At 50.4% G+C, this 25,617-nt stretch overlaps 3 protein-coding genes across 9 annotated transcripts in view; 2 read left to right on the forward strand and 1 right to left on the reverse strand.

Moving 5' to 3' along the window:
• The window catches only part of SPTBN4 (spectrin beta, non-erythrocytic 4), a 77,883-nt gene extending 76,617 nt beyond the window's left edge, over window positions 1–1,266 (reverse strand). For both annotated transcript variants that reach the window (XM_023246182.2, XR_006590313.1), the window contains exon 1: window positions 1,154–1,266. The gene's annotated coding sequence lies outside the window, so the exon portion shown is untranslated. The remainder of the gene's footprint in view (window positions 1–1,153) is intronic.
• Window positions 1,267–2,657: 1,391 nt separating this feature from the next.
• BLVRB (biliverdin reductase B) lies at window positions 2,658–18,233 on the forward strand. The gene is made up of 5 exons (XM_003997792.6): window positions 2,658–2,844; window positions 12,578–12,742; window positions 12,879–12,968; window positions 14,335–14,463; window positions 17,979–18,233. Exons 1-5 carry the CDS (start codon window positions 2,766–2,768, stop codon window positions 18,134–18,136), a joined length of 621 nt encoding a protein of 206 aa, XP_003997841.1. The 5' UTR covers window positions 2,658–2,765; the 3' UTR covers window positions 18,137–18,233.
• A 2,262-nt stretch (window positions 18,234–20,495) lies between these two features.
• On the forward strand, window positions 20,496–23,935 carry SERTAD3 (SERTA domain containing 3). Of its 6 annotated transcripts, XR_442032.5 has the most exons (3): window positions 20,496–20,651; window positions 22,648–23,463; window positions 23,569–23,935. XR_442032.5 is itself a non-coding variant. In XM_019819513.3 (2 exons), exon 2 carries the CDS (start codon window positions 22,654–22,656, stop codon window positions 23,248–23,250), a length of 597 nt encoding a protein of 198 aa, XP_019675072.1. In that variant the 5' UTR covers window positions 20,496–20,651; window positions 22,648–22,653; the 3' UTR covers window positions 23,251–23,935. The 6 variants fall into 6 exon arrangements, 5 of the variants coding, with proteins under 5 accessions (XP_019675072.1, XP_006941309.1, XP_044902022.1 ...); XM_019819513.3 differs by having other exon boundaries at window positions 22,648–23,935; XM_006941247.5 differs by lacking the exon at window positions 20,496–20,651 and adding an exon at window positions 20,677–22,003 and having other exon boundaries at window positions 22,648–23,935.
• Window positions 23,936–25,617: the final 1,682 nt, after the last annotated feature.

The following is a 25,617-nucleotide window of genomic DNA, read 5'->3' on the forward strand; positions in this document are numbered from 1 at the left end:
GCTAGCTGACATATTGTCTGATCCAGAGCTATGCTCGAGAACACTTGCCAGATTGCAAATATGAAATTAAAGAGGGTGGGAGGCATTCGGATACCTCTCCTCCTCCCTCTGGGCCCCAGGCCTGATTCTGAGACTACAAAAGGAAGGAACTGTGAGGAGATCAATGTCCTTCTCAAAGACCCAAACAGCTGACAACACACCAGACTGTAAGAAAGCAGGGTCTGGGTGTTGGTCAGTGTAGCGGAGATTGTCCCTTCGAGTGGACAGTCCAAAATCCACTGTTATTCTTCTCTCCTTCTACAGAAAGCTGTAAGTAGGCACATGGCTACTTACCACCTGTGTGACCTTGGCCAGTCACTTCCTCTTTCTGGGCCTCAGTTTGTTCATCTGTAAAATGGCAATAATAGTGCCCATATTCTAGGGATGTTTGTAGATGAAATGAGTTAATAGTGCAGGAAATATTGTATCTAGTGCATGCAAGCCCTTGATACACGGTCCTTGTTATCATTATTCATCCTCTCTGGTCACATATCTTAGCATATCAAAGTGCCTGTGCTGGAGTCAGAGAGAAAGGAGTTCAAGCCCTGCTTTATTCTTGCTGCATCTTTAACCCATCTTTAACTTGGCCTCCCTACCTCAGTTTCCCTCCCTGTTAAATGGTGATCACAACTGTTTCCTCGGTGGAGAATACTTGGGGATGGGGAGGCACTTAGCACTTGGTGAGCTCTCTGTCAGGCTGGGAAAAGCGCTGGCCATTATGTGATTGAATGGAGAAGGAAGGGAGGCAAAGGAGATGGGGGAGGTGGAAAGAGGTGTCCCAGGGCCCCAGCAAAGGCTCCAGGCTGGGGGTGGGGAAAAAAAAAAAAAATATCGATGCTTTAACCCTTCCGAGGCCGCGCCTCTCTCTCCCTGCAGTCTAGTCACTGTTCGAAAGCAGGGGACCTGGGAAGGACAAGGCCCGGGAGGAAGACTCACGCATGGCGCGGAGGCTGGCCTGGGTTGAGGTGTGGGGGCTCATTCTGCCCTGGACCCTTCCCCTCCTCCAGCCCGGGAGACCCTAGGGGCTCAGGCCATGCCCACGGCGCGCGGGGGAGGGATTCTCGGGCAGGTGGGGACATGCTGCAGGGAGGGGCTATCACCCAAAGCCGCTCACCTGGGCCCCGTGGCCGCCGGTGCCGCCGTCCCCGCTGCTCGCGGCGCCCGACCGCCCTCACTGGCGGCGTCCGGTGCCCGGCCCAACCCGGCCCGGCTCCGCTCGGCCCCGCCGGCCCCGCCGCTCGACCGGATCCGCATGCGCCGCCGCCGCCGCCGCCGCGCCTCCCCCGCTCGCGCGGCCGCCGCGCTCGGCGCGCCCCCGGGACCCCCTCCCGCCAGCCGCCTCGGCCGCCTGCGGCGCTGGCCCACGCGCGGTCACACACCGAGCCACGCCACTCGCCGGGCCAGAGGTAGCGTCACACACAGCCACGCACTCTCACGGGGTCACACACTCCCACACTGTCACACACACACACACACGCACACACACGGGGTCACATACAGCGTCGCAAACATTTACCCACAGCCACACACTCACACGGTATCACCCCCCCACACCCACGGGGACACACAGAGCCAAACATTCAAACTCACACGCAGTCACACGCTCACATGGGGTCCCACTCTGGCACAGTCCCCGACAGCATCACACATAGTGACACGCTCAAATAGTGCCACCACCCACACACACCATGTCACACACAAGCACGCGTATGCCATGCACTGTCGCACACTCCCATGGGGTCACAAAGAGTATCATCTGCTCACGGGTCACGCACAGCTTCACAATCACACAGTATCACACACTTTTTTACACACTCAAACTTGTTACACCTGTCACACATCTTGCAGGGTCATACACTCATACATCATACAGTCCCCAAACAGCATCACAACAGTTGACACCCACAGCCACACACTCAGATAAAGTCACAGTGACACATACTTACATGTCACATGTGGTGTCATACACTCCCATAAAACACATCTCACACGTGTCCCACACCACATCCCCCAGCTTCATGGATGCATACAGCATCACAGACCGACACAGTGTCATCCACAGTGGCACCACAAGGTCCCAAAAGAACAGCATCAATGTTTGCCACATGTCTCACACAGTCTCATACTGCAACATAGTGCTATACAGAGGATGGCGCCTGGTGTCATCCACAATTTTGCTCTCCCTTGGGGCTACTCAGTCACACATAGTCACATGGGCACATATACACACAGTGTCCCACCCTCCCTCATTTTCTCCCCTTGCAGCTTCTGAAAGGTCTTGGGGCACAGCGTGGGTCCCAGGTCAGCCTCAGGCCTTAGGAGAGGGGGCGTGAGCTAGGAGAGGTCGGTGGGCGTGGCCCGAGCTCACCCCGCCCCCGACTAGAGCGCAGAGGCGGGGCACCGGGTCCACCCACGTTCCTCCCAGTGGTCCAGATGCGGCCACGCCTCCCAGTCTAAGTGGAAGGCGGAGGGGGCGGTGCTGGACGCCAGGTGGAGGCGAGCAGACTGCTGCCGCTCCCACCGCGTTCTTCCTGGCTAGAGGCGTGACCTGTTTGGCCCCGCCCCTCGGCCTGAGCCTGGGGCCCAGAAGCAAGCTGAGGCGTGGCCTTCGGTGCCAGCCCCGCCCTGTCCCTCCCGCCGGAGAAGGACGAGAGGGAGGCCCAGCAGCCAGCCAGTTCCCGCGCGTCGTGCAACTCCGTGGCCTCACACCCCTACGAGTCCGCAGAATGGAGGTCAAGAAGATTGCCATCTTCGGTGCCACGGGCAGGACCGGGCTCACCACCCTGGCGCAGGCGGTGGAAGCAGGCATGAGCTGGGGTGGGCGGGGGATGTCACGGGGTGTATATGCCCCTCATTAGGAAGGGGCATCCTGGGACCCGGGCAAGGCTGGTTGGGCCATCCGTGCTTTGATTTGTGACCTAGGGGCAAAGCAGGTGGCGACGGGGACAGAAATGGGGGACGCCGTGAGATCCAATTTTATGAGTCTGAGGACTAGGAATTGGCCCTGGGAGGCAGAGGAGTTCCAGTGACAGGTTTAAATACAGTGCTCTTATGAAATGCTGTAGTTGTAGTTGTGGTTGTTAGCACACCCAGCGAGGGCTTACTAAGCCAGGCAACGGCTTGCCTCCCAGCCCCTACCGCTTTTCCCCCTGTTAAATCCTCCCAGCGCTCATGTCCGGGGGTACTAGTATCACCTCACTTCACAGATGAGAAAACTAAGGCCCAGAGAGTGACTTGCCCGATATCAGACAGGTGGAAAGTGGTGGTGCTGGGATTTGAACCCGGCCTGTGCTCTTAACTGCCAAAGGTGCACTTGCTCGTGGCCTGGGCACCAAGGCTGGAAGTTTAGAAGGCTGGGTGGCCAGTTGCTGTGAGCACGTTATGGAAAGAGGATAATGGAGACGTAGGTGAAGACTTGGGCGCTGGTCCTGGGAAAGTGGGTAAGAGTTGCAAATTCAGTTGCTCCGAGAAAGGGGATAACGTCCTGCGGCCTCCCCTGCCTCCACCATCCAGACTTCACCAACCCCCAGGGGTGCCTGGGACTTCCAGATATAAGGCCCCACCCTCGCTGGCCTCAGTGACGCTGAAGATATTGACTATCTGGGTGCCCCAAAAGGGTGGAGGCTGTCAGGATCCCACTCTCTATTGTCTCCTAGCCCAGCCCTTGGAGGGACTTGGCCTGACAGTTCCTCATCAGGCCCACTGCTCTCTCCCTCTCCAGGAAGACTCGGTGAGGATCTTGATTTGTGGGGAGGGGAGAAAGAAATTTGCTGATAACTATTTCTTGGGGAGGAAGTAAGAGGGAGAAGTTGAAAGGTGCTGAGTCACCCTGAAGATCCAGATTCCCATGTTACTACCTTACCCTTTATCCTGAATTCTGCTGAATTCCACTTGTCCACCCTGCTGGTCACAACTGGGACTGCACCCCAGGGAATTGAGAGCTGAGGCCGAGGGGAGGCCCTGCCATCTCAGGGTGGCTCTGACAAGTCTCTTCAGAGCCACATTGAGCCTCTGAGCCTCACTGTCTCCAGCAGGAAAAGAGGAGCCTGACTGAGCTGGCTTTTTTTTTTTTAATTCTTTTTTTCAACGTTTATTTATTTTTGGGACAGAGAGAGACAGAGCATGAACGGGGGAGGGGCAGAGAGAGAGGGAGACACAGAATCGGAAACAGGCTCCAGGCTCTGAGCCATCAGCCCAGAGCCTGACGCGGGGCTCGAACTCACGGACCGCGAGATCGTGACCTGGCTGAAGTCAGACGCTTAACCGACTGCGCCACCCAGGCGCCCCCTGAGCTGGCTTTTTATTTACCTCACTGATTCTATAGGCTGGTGCCAGCCTGCCCGCCTTCACATCCCAGCTCTGCCACTCACCACCTACATCGACGAATGCCTTGTCGTCTGTGTACCTAGACAGCTGGAAAGTGGGGATATAACTAGTAGCACTTGGGTGCCTGGCTGGCACAGTCAGTAGAGCGTGCAACTCCTGATCTCAGGGTCGTGAGTTCAAACCCCACACTGGACATAGAGATTACTTAAAAAAATTTTTTTTTTAATTTTTTAAATGTTTATTTTTGAAAGAGAGAGAGAGCAGGGGAGGGACAGAGAGAGAGGGAGACACAGAATCTGAAGCAGGCTCCAGGCTCTGAGCTGTCAGCACAGAGCCTGACTCGGGGCTCGAACCCACGAACCCCAGCCAAAGTCGGATTCTTAAACGACTGAGCCATCCAGGCGCCCCCCCCCCCAACCAAAAAATTTTCTTAGAAGAAAACTAGTATTGCTTGCTCTGGGGTGCTTGCAATGATTAAATGAGATAATATGTGGAAAATGCTAAGAACCATGACCAATACATAGTTGGTAATTCAATAAGCCCTCTTTTGGCTGAGTGAACTCATAGCTGTGTGAACTTGGCTCAGTTAACCTAAAATGGTCTCAATTCCCCCATCTTCAAAATGGGCATATAATAATATCTTTTAGGATTGCTGCAATCTGGTGCTTTTCAAACTGTGGGTCATAGTTCTGAAATACATTTAATTGGTTATAAAGGTGTCAGTATATCATAGGTTAAATATTGGTTTTATGAAACTTCTTTCAATTATATATGCATGGAGTTGTATATGCTGGGTTAGGCATGGAAATCTGTTTTGGACTGAGGGTTGAGATCAAAAATTTTAAAAAGGGCATGATCTCTGCAAATAGTTAAGAAAAATAGTTAAGAAAAAACTCAAATAGTTAAGAAAAAACTTTATGTGTATGTTGTGTGTGTGTGTGTGTGTGTGTGTGTGTTTATATATACACATATATAATTACATATGTTATATATTATACACACAGATAATATATAAGATAAAGCAAAAGCAAACATGAGAAATGACGTCTTCCAACTTTCATATACAATAGAATTTCTTTTTTAAAAAATTTAAGAGAAAAATATAAAGTTAGGGATTTGTAAAAAAAAAAAAAAAAAAGTGTGGAAGTACCTTACCAATGCTCTCGTTTTTTCTAAAGGGTAAAATATATGAATTCTTTTTTTTTAATGTTTATTTGTTTTTGAGAGAGAGCAAGCATGAGCAGGGGAAGGGCAGAGAGAGGGAGGGCTCTACACTGACAGCAGAGAACCCCATGTGGGGCTCAAAACCATGAACAGTGAGATCATGACCAGAGCCAAAGTCAGACGCCCAACCGACTGAGCCACCCAGGCGCCCTCCAAATCTGTGAATTCTAAAACAATGCTGTTTGATATGGTAGCTACTAGTGACATGTGGCTATTGAAATTTACATTTAAATATGGGTTGTTTAAAAAAAATTTTTTGGAAAAAGGGGCGCCTGGGTGGCTCAGTCAGTTAAGCAGCTGACTCTTGATTTTTGGCTCAGGTCGTGATCTCACAGTTTGTGAGATTGAGCCCCACATCAGGCTCTGTGCTGACAGAGTAGAGCCTGCTTGAGATTCTCTGTCTCCCTCTCTCTCTCTGCCCCTCCCCCGCTCATTCATGTTCTCTCTCTCTCAAAATAAATAAACATTTTTTAAAAAAAATGTTTGGAGGGGCGCCTGGGTGGCGCAGTCGGTTAAGCGTCCGACTTCAGCCAGGTCACGATCTCGCGGTCCGTGAGTTCGAGCCCCGCGTCGGGCTCTGGGCTGATGGCTCAGAGCCTGGAGCCTGTTTCCGATTCTGTGTCTCCCTCTCTCTCTGCCCCTCACCTGTTCATGCTCTGTCTCTCTCTGTCCCAAAAATAAATAAACGTTGAAAAAAAAAAATAAATGTTTGGAGGGGCGCCTGGGTGGCTCAGTCGGTTAAGCGGCCGACTTCGGCTCAGGTCATGATCTCACGGTCCGTGAGTTCGAGCCCCGTGTTGGGCTCTGTGCTGACCACTCAGAGCCTGGAGCCTGTTTCAGATTCTGTGTCTCCCTCTCTCTGACCCTCCCCCGTTCATGCTCTGTCTCTCTCTGTCTCAAAAATAAATAAACGTTAAAAAAATTTTTTAAAAAAATGTTTGGAAAAAAAAATACCATTCATCTATGGAAAGAGCTTAGCACAGGACTTGGCATATAAGAGGTTCTCAATAAATGTCATTAATCAGCAATAATATAACACTAATGGGCACCCTTGTACTGAGCATGTGTCGGAGCTCTCATTCTCCATGAGAACATTTTTCTCCCTCAGAATGCTCACAATTTACTAGGGTCCGTTGTAACCATTGGTAGTTAACCGATGCCCACACTGGCACCCTGAAAGTTTCCACTGCTCCCTGATGTGTGCGAGGACAGCCATTCCCTTCTGAAAGGTGGTCACCCAGGATGGGGACACTGGGAATTCTCATTTTCATTTTAGAGAGGAGACTGGGGTCCAACCAGGGAACGTGTTCCCTGTGGTTCCTCAGCCACTTACTGGTAGAGCTGGAGTTTGAACCCAGGTCCATGGGGCAGTAAAGCCTGTGCTTTTGTGTTTATATTGTGTGTATATCCACCCCTGTGCTTTTGTGTTTATAAAACATCAGGGAGATGGTGACGAATATGACAACGTCCTTAGAACTGCAGGGCCATTATTTACTCTAGGGCAGCATAAGTAAGACAGTGACAGAGGAAACACAAGCAGCTGGGGGCTGGGGGAAAGGATCAAGGGTGCTTCTGGCTGAGGGAACAGCATGTGCAAAGGCCAGGAGGCAGGAAACCATGATGCATTTGAAGAACTTAAAAAAGTACAGTGAGTTAAGAGGGTAGTGGCTTCAGCACAGGCTGGAGAGGGGAGGCCAGACCCCGAGGGACTGGAAGGCTGTCATGAGGAGCATAGACTTTATGTCCAGGCACTGAGGGGATCATGGGAGGGATATGAGCTGGAGGGCACTCTAGTACAACTGTGGAAAGCTCTGTCTGACTGCCATGTGGAGTATGGATGGGAGGGGGTGAGACAGGGGCCGGGAGCCCAAGGAGGACTAAACCAGGACAGGAAATAACCTTGTGAAATGATTAAAAAGTATAGTAACAGCCAGCCCCACATACCGCCCCTTTCTGTGCCAGGCACCCCCCTCAACTTTTCATTTGTTTGTTTCAGTTCTGTGCTTCTTATTTTTTTATTTATTTATTTATTTTAATTTTTTTTTCAACGTTTATTTATTTTTTTTGGGACAGAGAGAGACAGAGCATGAACGGGGGAGGGGCAGAGAGAGAGGGAGACACAGAATCGGAAACAGGCTCCAGGCTCTGAGCCATCAGCCCAGAGCCCGATGCGGGGCTCGAACTCACGGACCGCGAGATCGTGACCTGGCTGAAGTCGGACGCTCAACCGACTGCGCCACCCAGGCGCCCCAGTTCTGTGCTTTTTAAAACACCTTTATTAAGATTTAATTCACATGCCATATAATTCACCCACTCAAAGTACACAACTTAGTGCTTTCGGCCTATTCACAGAACGTGCAAACACCATCGCAATTAATTTGGAACATTTTCATCACCCCAAAAAGAAATCCCTAGGAGTCACCCCCTCCGTTTTCCTTCTTAGCCTCTCCCCCAGCTGTCTACAACCGCTCATCTCCTTTCTCTTTGTACCTATTTGCCTGTTCCAGACATTTCACGTAAATGGGATCGTACATCACATTGTTCTTTGTCACTGGCTTCCACCGGCTTCTTTCACTTAGCAAAAAACATCGTTTCAAGGGGTGTCCGTGTTGGAGCACGTATCTGTCTGTCATTTCCTCTTTTTATTGCCCAGTACTATTATGTACATTGGATGGGTAGACCGGGTTTCATTTTCATTTTATCCATGCAGTCCATGGAGGACGTCTGGGTTGTTTCCATTTGGGGCTATTATGAATAATGCCTCGATGGAATCATGTGCAAGTGTTTGTATGAACATGTGTCTTCATTTCCCTTGGACATATACCTAGGAGTGGAAAGGCTGAGTCATATGCTAACTTCATGTTTATCCTTTTGAGGAACTAACTCCCAGAATGTTTTCCAAAGCAGCTAGCTGCATCATTCAGCACACCCATCAGTAGCGTATGAGACTTTCAGCTTCTCCACATGTGTACCAGCATTTAATGTCTTTTTTATCATAGCCATTCTAGTGGGTGTGACGTTGTATCTCTTTGTGGTTTTGATTTGCATTTCCCCGATGACTGATGATGCTGAGGATCTTTTCATGTATTTATGGGCCACGTGTGTATCTTCCTTGGAGAAGTCTCTGTTCATATGTTTTGCCCAATTTTTAATTGGGTTTTATCTTTTTATTATCGAGTTGTAGGAGTCCTTTATGTATTCTAAATACAAGCCCTTTATCAGATGTATGATTTGCAAAAGTTTCCTCCCATTCTATTGATTCTCTTTTCACTTTCTTTCTTTTTTTTTTTTAATGTTTATTTTTGAGAGAGAGAGAGAGAGAGAGAGAGAGAGGGAGACACAGAAACTGAAGCAGGCTCCAGGCTTTTGCTGCTTGTGTTTTCGATATCATGGCTAAGAAACTGTTGCCTAATCCAAAGTCACGAAGACGTATACCTGTTTTTTTCCTAAGATTGTTTATTTATTTATTTTTAATTTTTTAATGTTTATTTATTATTGAGAGACAGAGAGAGACAGAGCATGAGCATGGGAGGGGCAGAGAGAGGGGGAGACACAGAATCTGAAGCAGGCTCCAGGCGCCGAGCTGTCAGCACAGAGCCCGACGTGGGGTTCTAACTCACAAATCATGAGACCGTGACCTGAGCCGAAGTCAGACGCCCAACCGACTGCCACCCACATGCCCCTCTAAGATTTTTTAAATAGTTTCAGCTCTAACATTTAGGTCTTTGATCATTTTGAGTTAGTTTTCATATACAGTGTGAGGTAGGGATCCGACTTCATTATTTCACATGTGGATGTCCAGTTATCCCAGTACCGTTTGTTGAAAAGACTATTCTTTCCCCACAGAATTGTCTGGGCATCATTGTCAAAAATCAACTGACTACATTAAACCTTTAGATGTATTATTTAAACCTACATTAACCCTGTGAGGTAGAGACTATTATCAGTGTCGCCTTATAGATGAAGGCCCTAAGGCCAAGAGAGATTATGTGACTGGCCCATTATCACACAGCTAGCTGGTGGTGTGGCTGCAATTCAAACCCAGGGTTACTTTGAGCATTAAATGAGTAAAACATATGTCAAACACATATAGTGAGTATTGCATAAACATTATTATTTTCTTAAAACAATTTTTTTTAATATTTATTTATTTCTGAGAGAGAGACAGAACACGAACGGGGGAGGGACAGAGAGAGAGGGAGACACCGAATCCGAAGCAGGCTCCAGGCTCTGTGATGTCAGCACAGAGCCTGACTCGGGGCTCGAACTCACCAGCCGTGAGATCATGACCTGAGCTGAAGTCGGACGCCTGACAGACTGAGCCACCACCCAGGTGCACTGTTTATCATTATTTTCATCATCATTGCCCCAGAGTGTTCAAATCTCCCATCACTTGTTTTTGAAATACATGACAGCTGTCAAGAGAAATGGAACAATTTTGCTTGTTGTTTTTCCTTTTCTTTTATCATTTTCTGGATAATGAACTAACCCTCTGGTAGCTGTTGGTGATGACTAATGAGGTTTCTTTGTTAGTATCATTCTGAACTCACAGATTTTTAAATATTTGATGTGTTTAAATTTTTTGTCAATTTTTTTTATTTACCAACTTAACCATTTTTTAAATTTTATTTATTTATTTTTGAGAGAGAGAGAGAGAGAGAGAGCATGAGTGAGCAAGGGGCAGAGAATCCCACGAAGGCTCCCCACTGTCAGCGCGGAGCCCGAGCGGGGCACAAACTCACCTGATGCAGGCCTCGAGCTCACCAACTGTGAGATCATGAACTGAGCAGAAGCTGGATGCTTAACTGACTGAGCCACCCAGGCATCCCTCTTTGTCAGTATTCTTTTGGACAAATCATATTGTCCCTGATTTTTCCAATGAGAACGCCTTCAAGTGGCTTCTGTGTCCTTTCAGGGGCGGCTCGGTGGCTCGGTTGATTAAGTATCCGACTTCAGCTCAGTTCATGATCTTATGGTTCGTGAGTTCGAGCCCCATGTCAGGCTCTGTGCTCACAGCTCAGAGCTTGGAGCCTACTTTGGATTCTTTGTCTCCCTTTCTCTCTGCCCTTCCCCTGCTCGCACTCTGTCTCTCTCTCTCCCTCAAAATAAATAAACTTAAAAATAAATTTATAAAAGTGACTTCTGTGTCCTTTCAATATAGCCTCATCATTCTTTAAGCATTGCCTTACCAGCACTACAAGACATTCCAGCCTCATCTTGTCCTTTCTCTAAGGAGCTCTGGTTCCTTTATCACAAGAATGATGTTTAGAAGCTGTCTTAGTCAGCTCGGGTTGCTATGACAAAATTCCATAGACTGGTGGTGTACAATAGGTATTTATTTCTCATAGTTCTGGTGGCTCCAAAGTCCAAGATAAGGTATTAATAGACTTGGCTTCCGGTGAGGGCCCTCTTCCTGGGTTGCAGACAGCTGCCTTCTTGCTGGATCCTCACATAGTGGCCAGAGAGCTCTGGTCTCTCTTCCTCTTATAAAGACACAAATCCCATCATGGGGTCCCCACCCTCATGAGCTCATCAAAACCTAATTACCTCCCAAAGGCTCCATCTCCAAATACCATCACATTGGAGGCTAGAGCTTTGGCATATGAATTTAGGGGGCTAGGGCACAAACATTTAGTCCATAACAGAGACCACAATTAATAATTTTTTAAATATCATCATGTCCATACACCCAAACATTAACAACCTTTGCCATTGTTTAGAACAAAGGAAGAAATATGTTGGCTGTGAACTTATTTTATTTATTTAAAAAAATTTTTTTTAATGTTTATTGATTTTTTGAGAGAGAGAGAGACAGAGACAGAGACAGAGTGTGAGCAGCGGAGGGGCAGAGAGAGAGGAAGACACAAAATCTGAAGCAGGCTCCAGGCTCGCATTGTCAGCACAGAGCCTGACTCGGGGCTTGAATCCACAAACTGTGAGATCACGACCTGAGCTGAAGTTGGACGCTTAACCGACTGAGCCACTGTTGGTTGTGAACTTTAAAATAGGTGTGTATGTGTGGAGACACAGTTACTCAAAATTCTTTGGGACTGGACATAGCAAGACGATGTTCAAAATCTTGAATGACCACTTAGGGCCCTGCCCTTCAGAAGTCAGCCTGGGGACCAATCCCAGCATTGGGCAACCTTTGGGGAGCTCATGTGTTCCTCTGTACCTCATTTTCCTCCATGGATGGGGGGCATAGACCGGTGTGATGCCAGGCTTTAACCCTTTAGTTGCTGGAGGGTGGAGAAGTCTGGGCAGTTCTGGGGGAGGCCCTTGGAGGCATCAGGGCAGGTTATTTATAAACGGGCATGAAGGTATTGTCCTATTTTAACAACCAGCTAAATGTCAACTGTGAGTATGCCAGCAAAAATATTTAAAGACTGGGGTGCCTGCGTGGCTCAGCGGGTTGAGCGTCTGACTCTAGCTCAGGTCGTGATATCATGGTTCTGAACGTGAGTTCAAACCCTGCATCGGGCTCTCTGCTGTCAGCACTGAGCACTGCTTTGGATCCTCTGTCCTCTCTCTCTCTCTGCCCCTCCCCAACTTGCTCTCTCTCTCAAAAATAAATAAACCTTTGGGGTGCCTAGGTGGCTCAGTCAGTTAAGTGCTGATTTTGGCCCAGGTCATGGCCTCATGGTTCATGGGTTCAAGCCCCATGTCGGGCTCTGTGCTGACAGCTCAAAGCCTGGAGCCTCCTTTGGATTCTGTGTCTCCCTCTCTCTCTACCCCTCCCCCACTCACGCTCTGTCTTTCTCTCTCTCTCTTTCTCTCAAAAAATGAATAAACATTAAAAAAATTTTAATTAAAAATAAATATAAATAAGTAAATCTTTAAAAAATGTGTGAAGACCACTTACCCATAACAAGAGACCTGGGGGATGGATTTGGGGGTTCGTGGCACCCTCCGGGACCCAGCCCGTGGAGCCTGGGAGTGGCAGCCCACAAGCCTACTGACCTGCTTCTCTGCCCTTCTTTGCCCACAGGTTATGAGGTGACAGTGCTGGTGCGGGATGCCTCCAGGCTGCCCCCAGAGGGGCCCCAGCCAGCCCACGTGGTAGTGGGTGACGTTCTGCATGCGGCCGATGTAGACAAGACCGTGGCTGGGCAGGATGCCATCATCGTGCTGCTGGGCACCCGCAATGATCTCAGTACTGAGCCCCCTCTCTGCCCACGGCCCACCCCTGCACCTCGGCCCCCAGCGCCACCCCCGCCCCCGGCCCCACCCCTGCCACCCCCACCACCACCGCCACCTGCTAGTGACAGCCACTCTCTGTCCTCTCTAAGGTCCTACTACAGTTATGTCCGAGGGCGCCCGGAACATTGTGGCGGCCATGAAGGCCCATGGTGTGAACAAGGTCGTGGCCTGCACCTCGGGTGGGTGGTGGGATCATAGGGATGGGGCTGAAGGGTGGGGGGGTAGGTACTGGACAGGCAGCCAAGGAGCTTTGGAGCCATCCAAATGCAAGGAGCCAATGCAAGTTGCCATTGGAGCCATCCCAAGTTACTGTGCACTTATTGAGCACCGACTGTGTGCACGAACCTTGCCGGGTGATGCTGGGGACACAGTGGTGACCAACACAGCCCTGGGCCCTGTACTCATGGGTCTCACGGATGGGAGGGAAGTGGTAAACAGACCCATCATCACACACAGTGGGACAGGCCAGAGTAGCCAGGGCCGAGATGAAGGGGCACAGGCAGAGGGTCAGGGCGAGAACAGGAGAGGCCTAAAGGACTACGGAAGCCCAGAGGAGGCACCTGACCCAGCCAGCCCAAGAGAGGGTCAGGGAGAGCCTCCTATAGGAAACGACAGAGCCGTGATCCACACACCAGGTCTCTACATTCACAGAGCTCCCAATTTATGAGGAGAAGGACGTGAAACAAATGGTTGCCTTGCATAATCCAAAAGACAGGGTACAGGGTGCATAATGGGAGCAGTGAATGCTAACAGCATTCACTGAGCACCTCCTGTGTGCTAAGCACCATATGAGTACCTTAGGGATGAGTGCCACTTGGTCATCACAAAATTCTGAGTATATATACTCCTAGCGGCACATAGTAGGTGCTCAGTTAATAGTAGCTGTTTTTATGCCTCCCTTGTATGGAAGGGAGTGGAGGCACGGGGAGGCCCACCGGCTGCCCCGCAGTCACACAGCTTGGGGCTGGCAGACCAGGCTGTGAAACCAGGCTGTCTGTCTCCACGGTCTCCACGCCTTGCCTCTGTGCTTCATCCTCCCCAGGAAGGAAGCGACCTGAGGGAGGGCAGAGGGATCTGCAGTTGCGAAGGCTCAGAGGCAGGAGCGTGGCGCGGGCGGAGTGAGTGAAAGGGAGAGTGTTGGGTGCTCAGGTCAGGGGGCTAACGGTGCCAGGTCTGGTGGGGCCTTGTGGGCTCTGACGGGGACTCTGCTTTTACCGCGAATGAGGCTGAGCCACAGATGAACTCTGACCCTCTGGGGGTGCACAGGCCCTGTCTGGCTGCTTGCAGGGGGCAGGTTGTGGGGGCAGGGGTAGGCAGCCCAGGGAGGAGGCTGCTGTCATGACCCAGACAGGAGGTAAGTGGACAGGAAGAGGTAGGGAGAGAGGAGGTCAGCCCTTACGTGGCTGTGAGAAAGATGGGAAGCCGGGACAACTGGCAGGCAGTGGGGAGCCCCTGCAGGGTTTTGTCCTGGCATATGACCAGCGGGCTGTGGGCCTGGCCAGGCTGTCCTCAAGCCCTGGCTTACCCTGCTTTGTGTCTCCCCAGCCTTCCTGCTATGGGACCCGACCAAGGTGCCCCCGCGACTGCAGGATGTGACCGATGACCACATCCGGATGCACAAGGTGCTGCAGGAGTCAGGCCTGAAGTACGTGGCCGTGATGCCGCCACACATAGGTGAGTGGGGCTGGGACCTGGGGGCAGGGTTGCCACCAGCCTCTCCCCTCCCATCAGATGGTGAGATCTGCCAGGCCTTCCCTGGCCAGTGTAAAATTGCAAACCCTCCCCCTGCACTTTCTATCCTCTTTCCTGCTTGATTTTATCTCCTTTCTGATACCCTTTTCCATTACCTCTGTTTGACCAACCACCCCAAATTTAGAAATGTAAAACAACCCTTATTTAGTATTTTTTTTTTTAAGTTTATTTATTTTTGAGAGAGAGCACAAGCAGGGGAGGGGCAGACAGAGAGGGAGACACAGAATCCGAGGCAGGCTCCAGGCTCTGAGCTGTCAGCACAGAGCCCGACGCAGGGCTCGAACTCACGAGCTGTGAGATCAAAACCTGAGCTGAAGTCGGAAGTTTAACCTACTGAGCCACCCAAGTGCCCCAGCCCTTCTTTAGTATTATTATTAGAAGGGAGTTACTGGGGCTAGCCCATATTCAAGGGAGGGGGATTTACCTTTTACCACACATAGCGTTCCTTTCTTTATCTTAAAAAAAAATTTTTTTTAATGTTTCTTTATTTTAGAGGGGGGAGAGGGGCAGAGAGAGAGAAAGAATCTGAAGGCGGCTCTGCGCTGACAGAGAGCCAGATGTGAGGCTCGAACCCACCAACCATGATGACCTGAGCTGAAGTTGAACGCTTAACCAACTAAACCGTCCAGGCACCCCCCTCTCTCTCTTTCTTTTTTAATGTTTATTTATCTTTGAGAGAGAGAGCACGCACGCATGAGCAGGGGAGGGGAGAAAGGGGAACAGAGAATCTGAGGCATGCTCTGCCCTTGACAGCAGAGAACCCAATGCGAACCATGAGATCATGACCTGAGCTGAAGTCAGATGCTTAACCGACTAAGCCACCCAGGCGCCCCTCCTTTCTTTATCTTATTTAGCGTGTGTCTCTGTCTGTAGAATGCCAACTCTTTGGAGGCACAGATTTTGTCTTGTTTTGATCACAGCTGTGTTCCTAGTGCCCAGAACAGGGCTTGGCATAAGGTAGATGTTCAGTAAATATCTGTCTGGTGAACCACATTTCAGGGTGCCGTTGTGGAAAGAATCAGTAAGCCACACCTACACCCTCTTTTCTTCTCCCAGGGCTGGAATCCACCTTGGGAGAGACACAGAGCCAGACACAGGGAGGGAGGAATGAATTCATTCATTCATTCATTCATTCATTCATTCATTCAACAAATGTCTTTTGCATATGGAGTATGTACCCTTCCAGGCACTGGTGACACAGTCTGCTCTCATGAGGTTTGCATTTCTAGCAGGGGAGACAGGAAACTCAATATTACTGTTAGGTATGCTGTGGTGACTGAAGAAAGTATAAAGCACAGAGAAGGGAGACATGAGGGGGTGTTTATGGAGCACTGACTCTCTAAAGAGATGGCTTCGTGCAGCGAGGGAGAGGCCGGTGAGCGTCCAGGGCAAAGGAGGATTGGGGTGAGGGATCGGGAACACCAAGGCCCAAAGGCTGGGCACTTGTATCTGCCTCACATTTGCCTGTTTTGCTGCAAGGGCAGCTCTGCTTTGCCCTCTGGCTCCTGGGATCCCTGACAAGAGAAGGCCTGTGCGCCTTCTAGAGGTTCAAATAAGGCTCAGTGCTTAGGTTCCGTTCAGGGCCCTGTGGGGACCAGAATCCTAAGCTTTGAATCGGCGGCGGGGGCTGCATGATGGAGAAACTGGGTGAAAATCCCAGTCCCAGCACTGTGTGGACTTCAGGCCCAGGGCTTCTGTGCCTCAGTTTTCTCCTCTCTGAACAGGGCTCATAATTTTACTTCCTGACCTCTGGGGTTTGAAGTGAAACCCAGAGACATCATGCCTAAACGTTATTTAACACAGAATACCTTTTTTGAGGTAGGTTTTTTTTTTTTTTTTTTTTTTTGTAGTATGTGTGTAAAAACTTCGAAACCTCCAGAAAAGTTGAAGACATTGAGATTTATGAAGACCCCTAAACCCTTCATCTAGATTCAATTAACATTCTGTCGCTTGCTTTACCTTTTGTGCACGCACCTAATGTGTATATGTGAATACATGTGTAGTATATATTTTTTATAGTATTTGTGCATATATATAAAATACATATATATTAAAAAAAATTTTTTTTGGCGAAAGTGAACCATTTGAGGATAAGTTGCAAACATCATCACATGTCACTCCTAGAACTTTGATAGGCATCCCCCGAGAGAGGTATCTTCGGGAATGGTCCACAGTACCATTGTTGCATGAAGAGAATGGACATGAACTCTACCGTATCATTTAGGGTCCATTCCATATTTAATATTTTCCAATTGTTAAAAAATATTGGGGAGCCTGGCTGGCTCAGTCAGAAGAGCTGTGACCCTTGATCTTGGGGTCGTGGGTTTGAGCCCCATGTTGGGTGTAGAGGTTACTTGAAAATAAAATTTTTAGGGGTGCCTGAGTGACTCAGTTGGTTAAGCATCTGATGCTTGGTTGGTTCCCCATGGTCTCACGATTCATGGGATTGAGCCCCATGTCAGGCTCTGGGCTGACAGCAAAGAGCCTGGTTGGGATTCCCCTCTCCCTCTCCCTCTGTCTCTCTCTCTCTCTCTCTCTCTCTCTCTCTCTGTATATATATATATATGGTTCATGAGTTCGAGCCCCACATCAAGCTGTGTGCTATCAGCGCAGAGCCCGCTTCGGATCCTGTCTCCCTCTGTCTCTGCTCCTCCCCCACTTGCTCTCTCTCTCTCTCTCTCAAAAATAAATACGCATTAAAAAAATTAAAAATATGTCTCACAAAATTGACTCAGCCAGGTCTCTTTCTAAATATCCCATCTTCTGGATTTCTCTGCTTGTTTTCTCCCAGACTCAGATGAAACATCGTTGGCAGGAATGCCACTTGGGTGAGGGTGTGTGTTTCTTACTGCACATGATTCCAGGCTGTCCCTGCACTGGTAGCTGCATTCAACCCCTAAGTGAAGTTGGTCACTGTCATAATGCAGCCAACAGATGCCCTCCTAACAGCCAAGTTATGCCTCCAAACGGAAGGACCCAGAGCAAATCTAGCTTTTGCTGCTGGGAAGTCACCCTTTGCAACCCTGGGAAGTAACTTCAAAGTAATCTCCCAGATTCAGTTTGCCCATCTGTAAAATAAGAGTCAATAATAGCCCCTAGCCTATTCTCTGCTTTTTCTCCATGTGACACATTGTCTATTTTACTTTCTTATCTGTTGCCTTTTCCTAGGGAATGACTGCACGCAAAGGGCAAGGGTTCTTGTCCGGTTTTTGCCTTGCTAGGTGCCCAGCACCTGACACATAGTAGGCCATCGATAAGGATTTATTGAATGAATGAAGTTGGTATAGATTAGCGTCCTGCTCGTGGGAAGGGTTTCATACATGGTTGACTCCTATATCCTCTGGGCTGGGCACACTGTAAGGCCCCTGGAATGATCACGTGTTGCAGGAAGGGGAAGGGGCATCTGCTTCACCCATTCCTGTGTCTTTACCTTGCAGGAGACCAGCCACTGACTGGGGCCTACTCAGTGACCCTGGATGGACGAGGCCCCTCAAGGGTCATCTCCAAACACGACCTGGGCCACTTCATGCTGAGCTGTCTCACTACTGATAAATACGACGGGCACAGTACCTACCCCTCCCACCAGTACGACTAGGGATCTGACCGCATCCAGGAGGACAGCGTTCTGAGAAATGGAGAACAGAGGAAAGGAGCAATAAATCTTGAGCCCAGAGCTTCACGTTATTCTAGAAGACCCGACTCTGACTCTTCCTCTGTCTGGCTTTGTCTGGCTGATTCGGTGTCTCTATCTCCCTCTGTGTAAGATTTTCCTTCATTTCTTCATCTGGCCCTGTGCTGGAGACCAGGTGAGGACTATGAGGACCCAGGGGGTGACCCTCCCTTCACAGATCTCACAGTCCAGTGAGGAAGACACCCTTGCCCGTGACAGTGACCACCCAGAGTGGCCAGGGCTCTGAAGGAGGAAGTCCAGAGGGCTTAGGAAACTACCTAAGCCAGCTCCAGGAGCAAACAAGTTAATAATACTTGGCTCAGAGGGGAGGAGTGGTCAGCCCCAAGAGGCTCTTACATGGAAGCTAAATTGTGCAGAATCATTGTAAAAAGCTTGAGCTTCATCCTGAGGTTCTGTGCTAGGAGGGGAGCAGGAGAGAGGTGGAGAGGGGCACAGTCAGGTTTATGTTTTATAAAGCTGCCCTTGACTGCTGTGTAAATGTGGATCGGAGGCGTGCAAGAGTGGAGGCTAGAGCCCCAGGGCACCAAGACAGAGGCCTTGACGGGGGCAAGAGAGTGGAGGTGAGTGGAGTTGGATAGTCCATGACGGAGGGGAGAGAGGCATCCAGGCTTCATGGGACTGGAACCTAGAGATGGAGTTACAGTGAGGCCACTCTGAGATGGGGCCTCTGGAAGAAGGGCAGGATGGGGGGGCGGGGAGAATGACCCCTTCCTAATCATGTCCCTCTTTGGAATCTACTGTCCCCTGCCCATGTTGCCCAGAGACACCTTTTGCAGGTTTGAGTGAGCCACTCCTCTGTCCCCACTTCACAGCCTCCCCCACCTACCCACCCAACACCTTCCCCTCAAAAAAAAAAAAAAATTCCATTCCAATCATATATTGCTTCTGCAAGCAGCAGGATGACTGGTTGACAAATTCCAACCCGTGAGAACTGGTCTGAGGAGGCTTAAACCTCCCTTCCCAGGGGTAGCCTGGAAAAAAACTCCCTCTCCCTCCTCTTGGTGACACTTTTAGGGGAAGGGCAATACTGGTTCAGTTTCAGGGCACTAGCTCAGGGTTTTTGTTTTTGTTTTTTTTTCTGCCCTGTTTCTCCTTCTGTCACATTGGGCATATTTAAAGAACTTTCACTGGATGCCTGCTCTGTGTCCATGTGCTGGGTGATGCTACGGACCAAGCCCTGGGTGACAGAGATAACCTCAGTACCTGCCCTCAGGGCCAAGAATGGGAGACATGGGCAGAGGGGTCAGGGTCAGGATGGGGTGAAGCCCAGGACACCATAGGAGCCCAGAATGGGTCCTAACCCACTCAAGCATCAAGGGAGGGCTTCTGAGAGAAGGAAATCTTTGAGATGAGACCTGGTGAGAAACAGTCTGGGAACGGAAGGTGTACTTTCAGGATGGGGAAACAAGTTTAAAGATCCAGAGGCCCTTTATTGTCATTTTTGAGTACTTGCTATGTACCTAAAGCATTGGGGTTAAGGCAGGGAAGAAAACAGACAAAATCTGTGTTTATGGTGGTGGCGGGCGCTCGAAGTCATTTTAGAAAAACTGAGAGTCAATCTGTGGTCGGATCACAGGGAGCAAGGAGTGTGTTTCAGAGACTAGACCGTGAAGGGCTTTGTGGCAAAAGGGAGGAGTTTGGATTTTGTCCCCAGGGGAGCAGCGAGCAAGTAACGAGTTCCCAGCAGTGCCACCCTGAGAGGGGAAGGATGGGGCGTCGGGGGTTGCAGGAGAGACCAGCACAGGACGTGCTGAGAAGTCCTGAAGATTAAGAAAGGGGCCTTGGGGTAAAGTACTGGGGGGCGGGAGCACAGGAACTGGGCTGCGATCGCCCAGGCAACGTTGGCCGCGCCAAACTATTGGCTGGTCTTCAGCTACGTCATCCTCCGCCCCGCAGCGTCCGCCCTCGGAACCCCGGGGGCGCGGCCTCCGCGAGTGGCTCAGCCCCGCCCGCCTGGAAAACAGGGTGGGGAGGGGCGTGCCGACCAGCCTCGCTCCCCGACAGGGTCCTCACCTGGTATAAAGGCATCGCAGAGATCAATGTTGACGACTTTGGAGCGAGGACAGTGGCTGAATTGAAGGAAACAGTTCTGACGTCCCCGCCACCCTCCACCCTAGAGACGTGGCCCCTCCCCCGGGCGAGTCGGAATCCTTTAAAAGGTCCGGGGTGCAAGGAAAGGGAGGGCCGGCCGGGTGTCTCCTGGCGACGGACCGGTGGCTCCACCCAGCCAATCCGCGCCCCGCAGCGGGCAGGGCTCCAGCCAATCGCGGCTCGCGGTTCGGCTCCTGGGCGGAGCGGGGTGGGCCGGAGGCCAAACCAAGAGGCCCTGGGGAGGTGAGCGAGGCTCGTACCCAGCACTGTTGGGTTGTAAAAGCTACGGACGTTCCACGACTTGGTCATTGCGAACCTGGCAGCTGAGGTGAGAGAGTCCACCTGGCTTGAGATTTGCCTTAGTTTAGGGAAGGTGGAGGCGCGCCCCCCGAGAGTCGTGGAGGCGGGGTCTGGGCGTGAGTCGGGGGCGCAGATAAGGGTGACTGATAGGGTTGGTGGGGCTTCGAGACTGAAATCGAGATCCCGGACTGAAGGCGAAGTTGTTGGGGCAAGATCTTCAAGTGGAGGGAGTTTGAAGCTGGGACATGGGGTGTTTGGAGAAGCGAGAGGACCGAGGAAGGAACTTTTGGGGCAGGAAATCTGGAGATTAGGACAATTCGAGTCTCCCGGACGGGTTGAATTCGGGGCTCTAGTGTTCTGGAAAAGGGGTGAGGGGTTGGAGCTGGGATCCTGAGCATTTGGAAAAACGGAGATAACTACGGGCAAGGAATCTTGGTAAGGGAGACGCAGTGGCGGTGAGGAGGTGCTGGTGAGAGTCCCATATTCAGGTCTTGGAGTCAGAGGGAGAGTTTGGAGGTGAAGTCGAAAGGCATTTGAAAGACGGGAGAAAAGGGGAAAGTTGACGGGTGAAGGTATCAGAATTAGTCTCCCAAACGGAATAAATCAGAGAGCATTTGTAGTTTTTGAGCGATGTGTTGGAGCCTGGGTTTCTGGACCCGAGAGCAGTTTGGGGAAAGAATCTAGGACCTCCTTGAGGTGCGAAACCCGAGAGAAAGCAGTTTTAGGGCCGGAGTCTGGGGTGGGGGAGGGGCGTTCCGGGCTTGGAGCTCAGACCCGCAGCCCTAGAGGCAGCAGAGGGCGGGGCTCGGCAGGCGCCGGGCAGCTGGACGTCCGGGTTCCCTTCCCCCACCCGCCCCGGGCGCTTGTGCGCATGCCTTAAGGGAGGGCGGGGGAGGTTCGTCCCAAAGGCGTGCGGCACCCTCTGGGTATTGTAGTGCAAGCTCAACGTTACCGCACGTGCCAGGCGGCTATTGGCCCACATTTCCCAGAAGCCCCTGGGCCAAATTGTTGCCTGCCTGGACGTTGAATAGAGATCCAGGGAGGAGGCGGAGTCGGGCGTTGAGTCAAGTTTTAGCAAGTTTCTTGTGGGGCGCGCTTTGGGGGAAGTCGAAGGCGCGGGCTAAGAGAATGAGGGAGGCTCCTTCCCTGCTCTTGGGAGAGCTCCCAGTCGGTTAGGAAGAGGGCAGGGTCAGAAATATACTCCCTGTAAAAGAAGAGTTTCGACAAATAGGTGTCCTAACAGGGCTTCGGTGGCTCCAGTACAACAGGCAACAATAGATAAATATTGAATGAATAAATGGCAATTAAATTCTTCTTCGTTAAGCGTTAACTGTAGATGGGTACCGTGTATATTACACATCGGATCTCCTTGAGAATACGGTGAGAATTTTTGCATTCCTCTTTTTACAGATGGGGAAACAGACCCAGAGAGGTAATGTCACATAACTTACAAAGATCAAACAGCTCAGCAGTGTCAAAGGCAGAATTCAGATCCAGGTTTCCCTGCCTCCAGTCCAGGTCTCCGTACTCCACAGCTGTCATACGTGACACTGTTGAAGAAACGAGTATTGTAGAAAGAACAGTGTTAAGACTCAGGAACTTGATCCTCATCTTACAGCTGAGGTAATTGAGTCTCAAGGAGGCAAATTCACCATTCAAGGCCACACAGGCAAGTAGGGGGATGCAAAGCCACCTATGTTTCAATCCAGATCTTGTTTTCTTAGTCATTTACATTTAGTCTCCTCCTCAGCCCTGTGGAATTCATATCATGTCCATTTTATAGATGAGGAAACAGGTTTAGATCATAAAAATGAACAACAACCGGGAGGTGCCTGGATGGCTCAGTCGGTTAAGTGTCTGATTCTAGATCTCCACTCAGGTCTTGATCTCAGGGTCCTGAGTTCAAGTCCCGCATTGGGCTCCACACTGGGCATGGAGCCTACTTAAAAACCAAACAACCATACAGGAAATTCGGGATCTGCATTATCCCTGCGGTGTCTGACTTGCCCCTCTTCTCTCTACAGGGCATCATGGTAGGAGGCTTGAAGAGAAAACACTCAGATTTGGAGGAGGAAGAGGAGGATGAGAAGTGGGACTGGGGTCCAGCAGGCCTGCGGAGCTACCAGCAAGCCCTGCTTCAAATCTCCTTAGACAAAGTCCAGCGGAGTCTGGGCCCCCGAGCACCCAGCCTACGCAGGCATGTCCTCATCCACAATACCCTCCAGCAGCTCCAGGCCGCCCTTTGCCTGGCTCCAGCACCTGCCCTACCCCCTGAGCCCCTCTTCCCGGGCGAGGAGGACTTCTCCCTGTCCGCCACCATCGGCTCTATTCTCAGGGAACTGGAGACCTCCATGGACGACACGGAGTCCCCTCAGAATCCAATAGCTCCCCCGGGCCCCCAGAACGAAGTGCTGCCCCAGCCTGATCCAGTCTTCTTGGAAGCTCTGAGCTCCCGGTATCTGGGGGACTCTGGTCTGGATGACTTCTTTCTGGACATTGACACATCTGCAGTAGAGAAGGAGCCTGCACTGGCCCCACCGGAGCCTCCTCACAACCTCTTCTGTGCCCCAGGGTCCTGGGAGTGTAATGAACTTGATCACATTATGGAAATCATTCTGGGATCCTAAAACTTCCAGGGGCTGTTTCTCATCTCTGCCTCAGTGGGCAGGATCCCTGGATGCAACTGTGTGTGTGTGTGTGTGTGTGTGTGTGTGTGTGTGTGTGTGTGTGTGTTGCGGGGGCTCTAAGCAGTGACTGTGGCCTCCTTTCCTCCCATTTCAGGGTTCCACAAACCGTCTTGCATGTGTGTGTGTGTCTGGTTGCCGCAGCCTTCTGTGAAGGTGGGTCTTCCTGAATTAATTTATCTGTTCCAAATGCCTTAACGTGACTCTGTTTCTGGGAGTCTGATTTCCCACTTCCCACATTTCTTCTGCCTTTTCCTCCAGTTCCTACTCCCCTGGTGACCACTGGGGCCTCAGGGAAGATAAAGCTGGGCCTGTGTGTTGATGACTGGGATGTGCTGCCTGGTTGCTATGGGAACTCAGACTTTGTCACTTGCACCTGGAGGGAGCAGGAGGGGCGGACCTCCTCCCTCAAGGCTGATCCCCACCTCATTGGCAAGACCCCAGTCCCAGCAGTCTCCTGATGCATAACCAGGCCGGACCACGTGCAATAGGGTGGAAACCAAACCGCTCCATGCCACATTATTTAAAAGAAAGGCGGGTTTTGTGGTGGGTTTTGTTTTGTTTTGTTTTGTTTTTGATTGTTTGTAATGACTTTTTTTTTTTTTAATAAAAGTATTTTGGAAAGGGTGATGTTGCCTGAAGTTTCTAAACTTCAGCGGGTCGATGAGAGGGACCTGGTAAGTTCCCTGGACACCTGCACCACCTCCCCACCCCCCCACCAAAGTTGGGGCAGGCATATTATTAAACATAATATTTATAGAGTACTTGTTAAGAGTACTGTTGTATCCACTTTGTTTGGATTAGGTCATTTAATCTTCATGATAATACAGAATTCTGTTAACAGGTTTTACATAGGAGGAACCTCAAGTTCAGAGAGGCCAAATCACTTGCCCTAGGTCACACAGCAAGGAAAGCAAGGACCAGGGAGCTAGGACTCAAACTCAGTTTGCCTCCAGGGATTGGTTTTCAACTATTGTGTTTGTTGCTCCTCAGTAGACTTAGACTCCCCAGCCACGTGGGTGCACAAAGGAAGGAGAAACTAAGTCCCATGAATTGCCAAACTGTCAAAGGATAGGTGACTCTAGCATCTAAAAGTCATTTTTTTCATTGCATGCAATGTGTTGCTGGGACCCAGAGGGGGAAAGAAAATGCCTAAAGATAGTCTGCATTAAGAGTAGATCTTTCTAGGGGTGCCTGGGTGGCTCAGTGGGTTAAGTGTCTGACTCTTGATCTAAGCTCAGGTCATGATCTCACACAGTTGTGAGTTTGAGCTGTGGGTCAGTTGGTCCCTGCACTGACAGAGGGGAGCCTGCTTGGAGTTCTCTCTCCCTCTCTGCCCCTACCCCACTGGTGTTCTCTCTCAAACGGGGGGGGGGGGGGGGGAAGCTCTCTCTAGAAAACTTGGCTAGGAAGTAGAGACCAGGTTGAAGTTAAAGTGCTAAGGATTTGGGGCTTTTGGGTGGCTCAGTGGGTTAGGTGTCCACCTTTGGCTCAGGTCATGATCCCGTGGTTCGTGGGTTTGAGCCCTGCTTCGGGCTCTGTGCTGACAGCTCAGCCTGGAGCCTGCTTTGGCTTGCGTGTCTCCCCTCTCTGCTTCTCTCTCTCAAAAATAAACATTTAAAGTGCTAAGGATTTATTTGGGAGGTACAAGCCCAGGCCTGTGAGAGGAGAAAAGAGAGGGGGGCCAGGAAGATGCAATGCTTAGCACTGGTTAAGCCTCTTGCAAAGACCTTTGAAGACAATGCAGCAGGTGAGTTTATACAGCATTAGGGACTCTCCTAGAAGGTTTGCAAAGAGGAACTACACCGGTGGAGTCCACAGGCAGGGAAAGGAGGGGGATTTTGCTTGTGCTTTCTGGCCCAAAGCCAAGGTTCGCAGCTTAAGAGGGGCTTTGCATGTAAGTCTGAAAGCATTGGGGTAACTGACAGGTGCCAATGGAGAGAGAGAGAAGAAATGGTCATGAGAGCCTCAAGGCACATGCGTTTCACATCTCGTGGATGCCCACGTCTTACTCCTACTTAAAACTCTCAGTGACTTCTCACACTCAGAATAAAACCCCAACTTCAAGGCCTGCAATGCAGCAATCTTGGGGCACCTGGGTGGCTCATTTGGTTAAGCAGCCAACTCTTGATTTTGGCTCAGGTCACTGATCTCAGGGTTTGTGAGATCGAGCCCCACATTGGGCTCTGTGATGACAGCAATGAATCCCTACTTGGGATTCATTCTCTCTCCCTTTCTCTCTCTCAAAATAAATGAATAAACATTAAAAAAAAAAAAAAAGACCTGTCAATCTTGCTCCTAACTTCCCCA

This window comes from Felis catus, chromosome E2 (assembly GCF_018350175.1).
Source record: "Felis catus isolate Fca126 chromosome E2, F.catus_Fca126_mat1.0, whole genome shotgun sequence".
Taxonomy (NCBI): Eukaryota; Metazoa; Chordata; class Mammalia; order Carnivora; family Felidae; genus Felis; species Felis catus.

Coding starts and splice junctions, on each gene's coding strand:
- BLVRB (XM_003997792.6), top strand. CDS start 2,766: ATGGAGGTCAAGAAGATTGCCATCTTCGGTGCCACGGGCAGGACCGGG. Junction 2,845..12,577: donor GGCGCAGGCGGTGGAAGCAG/GCATGAGCTGGG, acceptor CTTTGCCCACAG/GTTATGAGGTGACAGTGCTG. Junction 12,743..12,878: donor GGGCACCCGCAATGATCTCA/GTACTGAGCCCC, acceptor GTCCTCTCTAAG/GTCCTACTACAGTTATGTCC.
- SERTAD3 (XM_019819513.3), top strand. CDS start 22,654: ATGGTAGGAGGCTTGAAGAGAAAACACTCAGATTTGGAGGAGGAAGAG.